Source organism: Peromyscus californicus, unplaced genomic scaffold, assembly GCF_007827085.1.
Source record: "Peromyscus californicus insignis strain IS unplaced genomic scaffold, ASM782708v3 Scaffold_24__1_contigs__length_46423439, whole genome shotgun sequence".
NCBI lineage: Eukaryota > Metazoa > Chordata > Mammalia > Rodentia > Cricetidae > Peromyscus > Peromyscus californicus.
The window spans coordinates 12958200-12971241 of record NW_026294535.1 but is presented as its reverse complement, the minus strand read 5'-3'; the positions used below and the strand labels follow the sequence as shown (position 1 = coordinate 12971241).

Sequence of the window (13042 nt, the reverse complement as noted above, 5' to 3'; positions counted from 1 at the left end):
TAAACAAAAATACCTGCATTACCCAGGACAGCCTATGAGCTAGATGCTGTAGTGGGAGCTTTATGTAAAATGTCCCCTTCAGTCTTCAGGTTCTTTCTGTGGAACAGGCAGTTCTCTATTACCACAGAGAACTGCAGCTGAGATAACCAAACTTGCTCAAGTTTATAGAACACATATGTGTAACCAAGAAGATTCCTGATTTCAGAGTCTCAGTGTTACACCCACTGAAGACTCCACTCTACCAGTTTTAACTCGTTACTCTGGATACAACTAAGAGTTCATAAGAAAGCATCAGCCTGCTCTTCAGAGACCGTGGGTTTACAGGATGGAGGGCCCTGTACTCCAGGGGACGTATATAACCCAAGAGCCAAAAATGAAGTCCAGTGTATTGCTGTGGAATAATCCTTCTGTACACTGGGAATATATGTTACTCTCCTTGGTTAATGAAGAACTGACTGGCCGGCAGCCAGGCAGGAAGTGTAGGCGGGAAAGCCAAACAGAATGCTGGGAGGAAGAAGGGCGGGGTCAGGGGAGTCACCAGGAGAGACAGAGGGAACAAGACATGCTGGAGGACAGGTAAAGCCACAGTCATGTGGCAATATGTAGATTAAAAGAAATGGGTTAAATTGTAAGAGCTAGTTAGTAATAAGCCTGACCTATTGGGTAAGCATTTGTAATTAATATTGAGTCTCCATGTCAGCTACTTGGGAATTGGAGGGCAGGAAAAAAAACTTCCGCCTACAGTGTATTACCACAGAATGTGCTACTTAGCTTCCAAACTATGACCATGTCCCAGGAGTCTGGGCTTTATTTTTAGGCATCTGACTCTTCTTCTACTTCATGTCCAATGAGTGTAGACCTTGCCTCAGTTCCTCTGCTAGCACTTTTCCTAATTGTTTTATTTCAAAACTAAAGATATATACCTTATTTCAAAAATAAAGATAAGCCACTCCAACACTGTAAAGGCATCTAGTAAAAAAGTAGGTCTTCTTCCTATCCCATTCTGGATGTCCTTTACTATAGACAAAACACACACACACACACACACACACACACACACACACACACACACACACACACACACACACCAGAGAAAAGGGAATGATGAGGCCAGATGGTTACTTCAGATAGTGGAATAGGAAGATAGGATACCCAGAGACCATGGTAGAGGCTTTTACAAGGTTTCTTAGAAATCCTAATTGGATCCCAAACGTGTCCCATGGCAACTGGAAGAACTTGTGAAATATTTAAGGGAGGATGTGACAGGGCAAATCCATGGTCCTGGCCGCAGCAACAGGGGCCGCTGAAGCCATGGGCAGGGTGAGGTCACCCAGCTGAGAGGTCAGAGTATTGCCCTGCCTTAGGGAACTGGCAGAGGGAGCCCGGTCGTGGGTGTCAGCATTCCTGAATGGACAGGAGAGAGCATCCCCTTCTGACCTGCCGGAAAGCTGTTTTCATCTGGAGACAGACATCCTTCCGTACTTGGTTATCTCATTGCTGGTACCTTAATATCTCGTGTGTGTGTGTGTGTGTGTGTGTGTGTGTGTGTGTGTGTGTGTGTGTGTGTGTTCTGCTATCCGGTGGCATCGCCGTCCATTTAAAGATTGAGATTTGGCAGGTTTCATATACAAGGGCCCCGTTTTTTTTTTTTTTTTTCCTCTGACTAACGGCATATTTTCTTAAATTGGGATATGCAGCCACCTGCAGTCAGGCTGTGTCTGAGCAGCATCGCAAGCAGAGGACGGAAACGTTCATATGCTGGTCGCTTTGCTGGCTGGTGCATCCGCCTAGAGAAGAGCTAGCCCATCCAGCCTTGGACCCAGAAGAGAAACAGGAGTGGCGCAGAGCAGTTCCCATTGACTCATAGACACACAGGAGAGACACAAAGGCTTGTCTGCCTGCTGTGTGCCACTGAGGTCTGGGGGCTGTCATGCAGCATGTGATCCTATACTCTCCACTGAAGGGTTCAACAAAATGTTTGGATTTTAAAGAAACCTCCATCAGTCTGACAAATGTATATCTATGGAACCCATCACCTCTAGCAAGACATAGAAAGTTACCTGCTGGCCCTGACGAGTCCATCTCTATCTACCATGTTCCAAGAAGCAAGCCCTGATGGACAGCTATTCTGGCATCTTGGACTCCACACCATGTGTTCGGAGGTTACAGGTTACAGGAACTGGCCAAAGACGCAAACCCTGATGGACAGCTATCCTGGCAGCTTAGACTCCACACCATATGCTCTGAGGTGGGAGGTCACCAGGAACTGGCCAAATCCAGCCAGCTGCCTGTTTTCATGTGATCTATGGTCTAAGAATTTTTTTTAATTTTAAATGATTGAAAGAAAAAGAGGAACATTTTCCGGCATGTGAAAATTACATGAGATTCAGATTTCAGTGCCTATAATGAAATGTTATTGGCATGCAGTTTTCCCCATTCATTTGCATATTGTCTATGGCCGCTTTTATACTGCAGCTGCTGGGATGATTAGCTGCTTCTGAGAGTGCATGTCCACAAAGCCTAAAGCATGTATGTCCTGACTATTTGGGTAAGTGTCTCCCCAAGGCCTGTGTGTTAAGGGTTTGGTCCCAGCCCCTGGCACTATTGGTGGTGAATCCTTCAAGAGGTAGAACCCAAGCCAGAAAAGTTTGGTCATATAAGGATATATGACCATATATCACTTGAGAGGAATACTGGGACCCTGCCCCACTTCTTCCTCTTTGGTCCCTAGATCCCTTGAAGGGAGCAGCTGGTTGACCTAGGTATGTCTATCATAATGTTCTTTTGGTCTTACCAAATCCAGCAAGCCCAACCAGCCATGGACTGAAATGTACAAAGTCAGGAGCTGTAGAATTATTTTCTCTTTGTATGTTGAATATCTCAGGTGTTTTGTTACCATGGCAGGAAATCAATACACTCATTGTAGGAGAAGTTCACTGATCCTTGACTAGGAAACCTGCCTCTGTCTCCACTATCACTTACAAAGTGCTGGAGATAAGACTGAGAACAGGTGAGTCTATTCCAATCACATTTCTACAGGTCACTTATCTTATTCAACAGAGATGTCTACTACAGAAGAGAGAGGACAACAGAGATGTCTACTACAGAAGAGGACCACAGAGATGTCTACTACAGAAGAGAGAAGACAACAGAGATGTCTACTACAGAAGAGAGAGGATAACAGGGATATCTACTACAGAAGAGAGAGGACCACAGAGATGTCTACTACAGAAGAGAGGACAACAGAGATGTCTACTACAGAAGAGAGAGGACCACAGAGATGTCTACTACAGAAGAGAGGACAACAGAGATGTCTACTACAGAAGAGAGAGGACAACAGAGATATCTACTACAGAAGAGGACAACAGAGATACCTACTACAGAAGAGGAGGACAGTGGAGGTGTCTGCTACAGAAGAGGACCACAGAGATGTCTACTACAGAAGAGAGAGGACAACAGAGATGTCTACTACAGAAGAGAGAGGACAACAGAGATGTCTACTACAGAAGAGAGAGGACCACAGAGATGTCTACTACAGAAGAGAGAGGACAACAGAGATGTCTACTACAGAAGAGAGAGGACAACAGAGATGTCTACTACAGAAGAGAGAGGACAACAGAGATGTCTACTACAGAAGAGAGAGGACAACAGAGATGTCTACTACAGAAGAGAGAGGACAACAGAGATGTCTACTACAGAAGAGAGGACAACAGAGATGTCTACTACAGAAGAGAGAGGACAACAGAGATATCTACTACAGAAGAGAGAGGACAACAGAGATGTCTACTACAGAAGAGAGAGGACAACAGAGATGTCTACTACAGAAGAGAGAGGACAACAGAGATGTCTACTACAGAAGAGAGAGGACAACAGAGATGTCTACTACAGAAGAGAGAGGACAACAGAGATGTCTACTACAGAAGAGAGAGGACAACAGAGATGTCTACTACAGAAGAAGGGACACCAGAGACGCAGATCTGCAAGGCATGTCAAGACTGACAGACACAGGTCAAGGTCAAGGCTGAGCTCTTTGGGGCCACCATAGAAAACTCAAGGACCTTGCTCTCCCTATGCCAGCCATCCTTTAATAACTTTTAGAATACCACTTCAAAGAGTATTGAGTTATTGGGTAGCCGTGGCTGTCCACGTCTCAAGACATTTTTGTTCTTGTCACTGTTATGTGCATGAGCCCCTCATGAATGCTCTAACCTTTCTTTCCCCAGCAATACACATATGCACACACATCCCAAGAAATGGGTCTCCTGGACGCCTAGTGCAAGGCCAGGGATCCCAATGTAAGAAAGCTTACTGGTGTGTGGGTAAACCTTTAAGAAGCTCTAAAATAGGTAAGGAGCACTGTGGTAGTTTGAATGTAATTGGCCCCCATAAAGTCATGGGGTGTGGCACTATTAGGAGGTGTGGCCTTGTCGGAGTAAGTGTGTCACTATAGAGGCAGACTTTGAGGTCTGCCATGCTCAAGCCATGCCGAGTGTCTCAGACCACTTCCTGTTGCCTGAGGGTCAAGATGTAGGCCTTTTGGCTCCTTCTCCAGCACGATGTCTGCCTGCATGCCACCATGCTGCACCATGATGATAATGGACTAAACTTCTGAAAATGTTAGCCACACCCAATTAAATGTTTTTCCCTTATAAGAGTTGCCATGGTCATAGTGTCTCTTCACAGCAACAGAAACCCTAACTAAGACAAGCACCCAAGTAGCTTTCTTTCCCCCCAGATTAACCAGTATGCTCACAGTGTGATGACCTGTGACATCTGCCCTCCCTTTGTGGAGTATGCACTGAACTATATATAGTTGGCCAGGTTTTTCTCAATACCAAAAAAAAAAAAAAAAAAAGAAAAAGAAAAAAGAAAATCAGATTGGTATGGTAATGCAAGCCCAACACTTGGGAGGCAGAGGCAGGTGGATCTCTCTAAGTTCAAGGCCAGCCTGGTCTACAGAGCAAGATCCAGGAAAGCCAGGGCTACACAGAGAAACTCTGTCTCAAAAAAGCAAGTTTTAAAATTAGAATTTAGCTTGTCCCCAGAGAAAGAATCCAAGTATTTGAGTGAATACCAGTAAGTTGGTATTGCAATATTTTGTCTGTGTGTGTGTCTGTGTGTGTTGTCTGTTTATGTGGGTCTTCTCCTGAGAGATGAATCACACTGTCTGCATCTTCTATGTCCTGGTTTACCTGCCTGCAATGAATTCACCCAGATAAAAGCCAACCTGGAGGCCTCTAGGCAACCCACTCTGGAAGTAGTTCAGTTAACCTCACCAACCATCTCCTTTGCAGGGCCACGGTCATGGTGAAGACACTCGCCCACGCGGAAGCCTTCTCAGCAGTTCTGGAAAGTTCTGATCCTTCCTTATCTCGAAGGACTCATCTGCCTCTTATCGGCTAAGCTCCGGTAAACTGCATCTCACTGTGGGGCCTAGCGGGGATTACTAGCTGTCATGTAGCTTTTATCTCTCCACCTACCCAGCAGCAGGGAGGAGAGCTCAAAATGTGACAGAATTACGAACCGAAAGTGCAGGATTCCCAAGGGGTGAATCCCTGTCTCCAAAGCGCCGAGAGCATCCTACACAAAATGTAAAACACGAATCTCAGCTTTCCTGAAATTTCTCCTGCTTTTTCTGGGCTGAAAACATGAATATGATAAGTATCTGCCAACTGCCAGATCTGACCATCAGAGAAAATCAAACGGAAAGAGAAAATGAAAACCAAATCATGAAATGCAGCCAAGTGAGGGAAAAAACACACACACACACACACACACACACACACACACACACATACACACACACACATACATACACACACACACACACATACATACACACACATACACACACACACACACACACACACACGCACCCACGCACGCACGCACGCACACGCACTCACACCATGCATTCACATGCACATATGTGCACACACACATATGTGCACATTAACAATCACAGACACAGGGTGGGAAGGAGAGGGAAGAACAGGCGGCTGCCACCCTTCCTGAGTTTTCTGAGACAGACATGATTGTTTGGGGAGGTGCTTCTAAACAGCACAGGAATTCCTGGAAGGTCAGCTAAGGAGAGAGAGAACAGTTTCATTTCCCGGAGTCATCCAACACTGCTTCTATCTCTAGGCATGTGTACACAGAGACTCACAGATAGTCCTGGTGACCTATGGTAACAGTGGTTGCCTGGGTGACCAGCCCTTAGCTTATTTTCCCAGGTCTGAGACCAACCAGTCACCTCTGAGACCAACAGAATGATTGGCACAGGAAAACAAAAGGCTGTTTTTATTGGGCGGTGCTGAGTGGCCCAAATCACCTCCAATGGCCTTTTCAGACGTGCATCCCTTAAAACTTTTTAATGTCTTTGCCGTCCCCTAAGGATAAGTTCAGTTTCCTAAGCTGGCCTACAAGCAGGATGGACCACATACTAGTCCAAACAGGGACATGTCTGAGAATGAAAGACAGAGCTACCGGTCTACAGATGGGCAAAGTCCCATGTGGCGAATCAACTACCAGGCTTCGTTCACTCACGGCCAGGCCCGCCCTGGCACCTCCCCCGCCCCCCCCCCCGCCCCCGTGCTGGTCAGGTATGTGGAGGCACTGGATTTGGCAACTTTAGGACCACTTCTGGATGTTCTCCTGAAGGCTTCTGCCTTTCTGATGCTGCAGTGAGTGAAGAGTTGTCTGTCCTGCGCACTCCCCAGGGCCCAGGAGGCCCCTGACCTAGGTCTGCCATAGGGGACTATTGCTACGCTACCCCCTCAGTGCTCAGAGAGTGCCGGCAAGGAAGAGACTATGATGTATTTATCCAGGTAAGGCATCCAGGGACAGTGTTGTAAGTGAGGAGGGTGTCTCTCTCTCTCTCTCTCTCTCTCTCTCTCTCTCACACACACACACACACACACACACACACACACACACACACACACACTAGGCTTCAGACCCTCATCAGAAACCTTGGGCTCAGATGCGTCAGATTTCAGAATTCTTCGTTCAAAAAGGGCAGTATTACATAATATTGCTGGGGGCAGGGAGCTAGTATAACATCCTATAACCCGCCACACTGCCATTTTTTGAGCAAAAATGTGTGAATATTTGCACCTAGGAGCTAAACAAGGCCTTGAAACCATCTCACATCCCTTCAGGTCAGGCCCTGCAAGCCCTTTAATTTAGATCAGGTCGGAATTTCTACCAAAGTGAAGAAGAAACCTGGGTTTTCAGGAGCTTTTGGATTTTAGAATTGTAGAAACAAATATGCAGAATGTAACGAGGGATATTTCACAAACATGGTGTTCCAGGCAGGGTTCCACGCTTATAGTACACCATGCAGAGCACAGCGTACATCCTAGGTCTGCCACATTCATACATATGTGTGTAACATGTACAGCATGTGTGAAATCTTGGTCCTCAGAACAACCGACAATGTATCCACTGTCATCTCTAGATAAGGAAATAAGGCCTAGAGTATTCAGTGACCACATGGAGTGGAGACAGCAGAACTTAGAACTCATCACCGAATAGATGAACTGTGAACACACATGTGCTACCCAGGGAGAGGTGGGTAGATGCAGCCAGATACATGTTTGCTAAGGAGGCCTGGTCAATCCTGGGGGACTGCCTGACTCAGTGCCCCCTTTCCAGCATTGCTTCTGAACAGACCTGGTGTTTACAGACAGAACGTTAAAGTGTGAACTTGCTGCCCAGTCACAGACAGGTAAGGAGAGGGCCGGGTTCAGACCAAAATCATGGCCACCACAATCCCCTGAGGAGTTGGGGCCAGGGAACACAGTTATTTTCTTTCAGGGTAACTGGACTGTAAACTGAGGCCCAAGGGGGCATTATAGGCCTGCCACACAGTTCCTACAGTTGCAATGGAGAGCAGAATCAAAACATCAAGTATTACCACCCCAGGACCATGAGAGAGTACAGCACACTGGCCTTCAACCAATTAGTGATGGGAACTGAAGAGGAACAAAAATCAATTTTACCTGAGCTGCTTGAGTTGAACTCCAACCAATTCGTATCATAAAACGGAACTATTGTGAAGAACCATCAATATAAACACTAAAGACAGGAATAACATCTCTACATGCACAGCCAGCCAGTCATTCCGACACGCGTCAAACGTGGCCACCCGGGCTGGTGACTGTCACTCCCAGAAGATTGACGTGATCCGCAAACACATTAGAAGTGTCTGATTAAATCGCTCGAGAGTGGGAAAACTAGCAGAGGAGGGTGGCTTTTCAGAATACAATCCCACCCATGTCTTGCCCCTCTGCTCAAAGTCAAGGCGATCTAATGAAAGCGGCATGTGGCGGAACGCGCTTTGCAGAGCCGTAGAATACGTTTGGATGTCAAGAGCCAAAACAGTCATACTAAGGGGGGGCTGTCGCAGCAGGAAGCAGGACAAGTACTCAGTGGTCTTCTGGTGGGAACACGGAGGGCCCGTGGGGGTAGGCTCACTTACCTTTATTCCTTCTTTTCTCATTAACATCATCCCAGTTTTATTCAGGACACTAATACGCCTCGTTCAGTCCACTCCTCTTGGCTCTCTTGAAGTCACAGATGGCCATGTACGATGGTGGTTCTGGTGAAAAGAAAAACCCGAATCAAACTCTGTTTTGTTATTCCTTAATAAAAGAAAATACAGTTGATAAGGAAAACCCTCCCCATGCCCTTCAACACAGACCTGATGACTGGGCCTTAAGCCACCTGGTATCACCACGGCAACAGAAGCCAGGGTGTTGAGTGGCTCTGATGAGGACCTGAACTAGGGTACCTCTAGATTCGGTATCATGTTAGACAAACACATCTCTGCTTGTTTCAGACACTGTTCTTGGATTTTTCTGTTATTTGCAACCAAACATTCCTAACAGAGAGTCCAGGACAGAAGGTTGTACTTGAACGTCTGAACCTTAGGGCAACGTCACCATAGAGACCGAGAATCCTCCACAATTAATGATTTGTGCGGGTACTAGGAAGCAACCAGTCTGCCAGACAGTACCACGGAATATGGACCATCACAGGATGCCAAACCAGGATAGCTATTCCAGCACGTGCTCTCCACCTCCTTTTTCACCAGCTGAATCCCAAACATGTTCCCACGTGGTACCCACATGTCCTTTTCCAACCTTACAGCATGCCCCACTTCAGACACCTGGGCCAAGACCAATGAATGATGGGTAAGTTAGTCTAGGCCCTGCCCACTGTGTAGACAGCTTGGCTGTTTCTAGCCCCACCCAAGAGGCAGGAGATTTCCATAGGGAACACAGATTGGCATGTGACTGACCGACTTTAGGGCATGTTCAAACACAGCATCAGCACCTTCAGGCCTCTCTGGTCCTCTGTAAAACCTTCACTTGTAAACAGTGAAACTTTATTATATCCATCCATACATATATATGTGTATACACACACACACACACACACACACACAGACTTATAGTGTATTGTGTTATGTGGTACATGAACATATTCATGTGGGTTGTCCCAGTTAGGGTTACTATTGCTATGATAAAACATCAAAAACAACTTGGGGAGGAAAAGGTTTATGTGGCTGACATGTCACAATCCATGAGGGAAGCCAAGGCGGGAACTCAGACCGAGCAGGAACCTGGAGGCAGGAGCTGATGCAGAGGCCATGGAGGGGTGCTGCTTACTGGCTTGCTCCTCATAGCTCGATTGACCTGCTTTGTCATAGAACCCAGGACCACTGGCCCCGGGATGGCACCACCCACCATGGGCTGGGCCCTCCTCCATTGATCACTAACTGAGAAAATGCCCTACAGGCCTGTCTACAGCCCCATCTTATGGAGGCAGCTGTTCGTTTGTCTGTTTTTAATTGAGGTTCCCTCCTCTCAGATGACTATAACTATAGCTTGTGTTAAGTTGACATAAAGCTAACTAGCACATGGGTGTGTGTGTATGTATGTGTGCGTGTGAGTGTATGTATGTATGTGTGGTGTGTGTGTGTGTATGTGTGTGTGTGTGCTTGTGTATGTACGTGTCTGTGAGAGTGTATGTATGTATGTGTGGTGTGTGTGTGTGTGTGTGTGTGTGTGTGTGAGAGAGAGAGAGAGAGAGAGAGAGAGAGAGTATATGTGTGTGTATGTGGTGTGTGTGTGTGTGTGTGTGTGTGTGTGTGTGTGTGTACACGCGCGCGAGTGCGTGCAGGGCCCTGAAAGAAGAGGATATCAGGTCCCCTGGAGCTGGAGTTACAGACAGTTGTGAGAAGCCTGATGTGGGTGCTGGGAAATGAACCCGAGTCCTCTGTAAGAGCAGCAGGTTCTCTAAACCACTGATCTCTCTCTCTCCAGGATTTCTCACTAAACCTGAAGCTCGGGAGTTGGGGCTAGGCCGGCTGCCCAATGAGTTTCCGGGCTCTACCTGTCTCCAGCCGGCTCCCGGGCTGGGGTTGCAGGCTATTATTATTTTTTAAAGGAGACAAAATGAGTAAGAGTCCCCATATTGCAGTTTAGATCTCTTTGAGAGCAGGGTACATTTGGAAACTATAAATGGTTCATGAAGGTCTAATATAAAATTACAGAGATTGGCAGGGGAGCATTTTTTTAGATCATTTATCAAAGTGCCTGTGACTTTCTTTCCAAGAGCAAGTAGGAGCCACCGAGGGAGTGCAAACAGGAGGCCGCCATAACCGGATCTTTTATTTAGGGGGATCACAGGGCTGCACTACGGGAATGCACACAGCAAGGTGGCGCAAGGCCAGTGCCACTGGTACGAAATGATGCAGGCCCAGATTAGAGCCGTGGCAGAAGGCAGATTGGTGAGTGTTTAGGAGGCTTTAGCGAAAGGGTTTAGTGACAGATTGGATCTAACGGGTGAAGATCGAGGAATTAAAGTGACTCCCAGATCTGATGGGTGGTTCATGGTGCTGCCCACTGAAGCAGGAAATAAATGCAAGAGGCTCAGGAGAATGAGGGTGCTGGGGATGGACGAGAGACAGATGACCCTGTGCACTACGGGTCAGTTCCTGGAGGTGATCACCAGAGAAGGGGTCAGGCATCGGATCTGAGCAGTAATGATTATGAATGCAGCCAGCAAAGGAAGTCACCGGCTTTACTGATGTCATCCAGTGAGGATGCGCAAAGTAAAAAGATGCATGAGAGGGACCCCAGGGAACCCCAGAATCAGGGATGGTGAAAGCAGCAGCATCCATGAAGGAGAAACAGGAAGGGAGCCTCAGAGGAGGAGCTTTTGCAGTTCAGCATGAAATGTCTCCCACCGATTGATGCATATTAAGCCCTTGTTCCCTCGGCAAGTGGTGCTATACTGGGGGTGTCTGGAAACTCAAAGCAGGTAGGATCTAGCTGGAGGAAGGAGGTCACACCCTTGGAGGTTACATCTCACCCTCTAATTTCATCCTCACGCTCCACTTCCTGTCTGAGATGAGGTCACAGCCTTTTCTGCCCACAATTCCCACTGCACCGTTAGCCCAGCTCCACGGGCTGTGGACTGAAATCTGCACCCATGTGCCCAAACAAACCTTTGGGTTGTTCGTGTCAGGGATTTGGTCATAACTACTCAACAGGAAGTAACACAAGGGGGTAGGCGAGCAGGGTGGGGAGCCCAACCAGGGCACTGTAAGGACTGAGTGCTGACATCCTCCATGTGCATGCGACCCTTGGCATCACTGGCCAAGGAGTGGTTAGGACCGTAAGAAGGATGAAGGATACCTTGGGCTTGAGTTCCTAAAAGGAGAGGTGAGCCAGACCTCTGAGTCACAGAGTAACATCTGTCCCCATATTAGAGTTTAGATCTCATGAAGTAAAATCTTCGCCTCCAGCCTGCGGGCGTAGTAGGAAATATTCGGACCTGAGCCTCTCTCTCTCTCTCTCTCTCTCTCTCTCTCATTGCTCCTGGTCACCAACTGGTGAGCATCTTCACACCATCACACTCCCAACCCAACGTAACCTTTACACACACACACACACACACACACACACACACACACACACACACACACACACCGCCCCCGGGCCACAGAACCAAATGACCACGCATGGAAACCTCTGAAATGATGAACTCGAATAAGCTTTTCCTCAGGTGATTTTCCCAGTGGTTCTGCCGAAGCCCCTAGAGCAGGGTAAAAGATGCTGCTGTGTGGCTTAGGAAGCAGGCAGAGAAGAGCGAAAGTGGAGCAGAGAGGCAGGGAAGGGATCCACCCTGACAGTGATTCTTTTATGCTCTGGCTGGTTCTAGTCAGTATGTCTTACTTAGAAATATAAATTCCCAAAATATATCTAACAGGGGGGCGAGAACTACAAAAGGCTGGATTACCTGACAGAATGAAATATGTGCTAAATGGAGCTATAAGGAGTGGTTGTGGGAACTCAGGAGGAGGGGAGATGAATTTTGGCTGGGCTGAAAGGCTGCTTCCAGAAGGGAGGCGGGAGCCGAGCTGGCACTTTAAGGACTGGGAGGCTTGCATCATAAAAGAGGAAAGGGTGCACTCTAGCTGAAGAAGGAGAGCCAGCAAACGGAGCATTGGGGAAGTGGGGGACAGCCTGGCTTCGGCTCCTACTCCGCAGGTTAACTCTTGCGTGTCCCCCATCTTTCTACAGACTCCGGGAAGCCTTCTTTTGCCCTGGGGCAGGACTCCAGCCACGCCCCCACCGCGGCCCCGCCCACTCCATGTGGAAAGGATGTGTCCATTGGTCTGCATCTCTCACCAGACATTTGTAACTGTGTTTCTTTGTACTTCCTCTGCCTGGCACACCGCCTGGGCCGACCTAGAGCTCAGTGCAGTTTCCCCTGCTCACAGCAACACTGCTCTGGCGGAGCATCTAGGGGAGGAGGAGCACCCGAGACCCCGGAGGGAGGCAGCATTTCCTTTACAGACCAGGAGCCGGGGGCGGGGTCCGGGGTGGGGGACACGCTGATGGCTAGGCTCAGTGTGATGGCTCACAGGCATGGGGATATTAGAACTTTTTTAAAGTTATCGTGAAATAGGCACCATCTAAAGAACTTTTTTAAAGTTATCGTGAAATAGGCACCATCTAAAGTTCAG

At 47.7% G+C, this 13042-nt stretch overlaps 1 protein-coding gene across 1 annotated transcript in view; it reads right to left on the bottom strand.

The window, feature by feature from the left end:
- Tmcc3 (transmembrane and coiled-coil domain family 3) overlaps positions 1-8602 on the bottom strand; it is a 156581-nt gene extending 147979 nt beyond the window's left edge. Inside the window, exon 1 of the mRNA XM_052753162.1 lies at positions 8483-8602. Coding sequence (XP_052609122.1) covers positions 8483-8512 — 30 coding nt within the window. The 5' untranslated portion in view covers positions 8513-8602. The remainder of the gene's footprint in view (positions 1-8482) is intronic.
- Positions 8603-13042: the final 4440 nt, after the last annotated feature.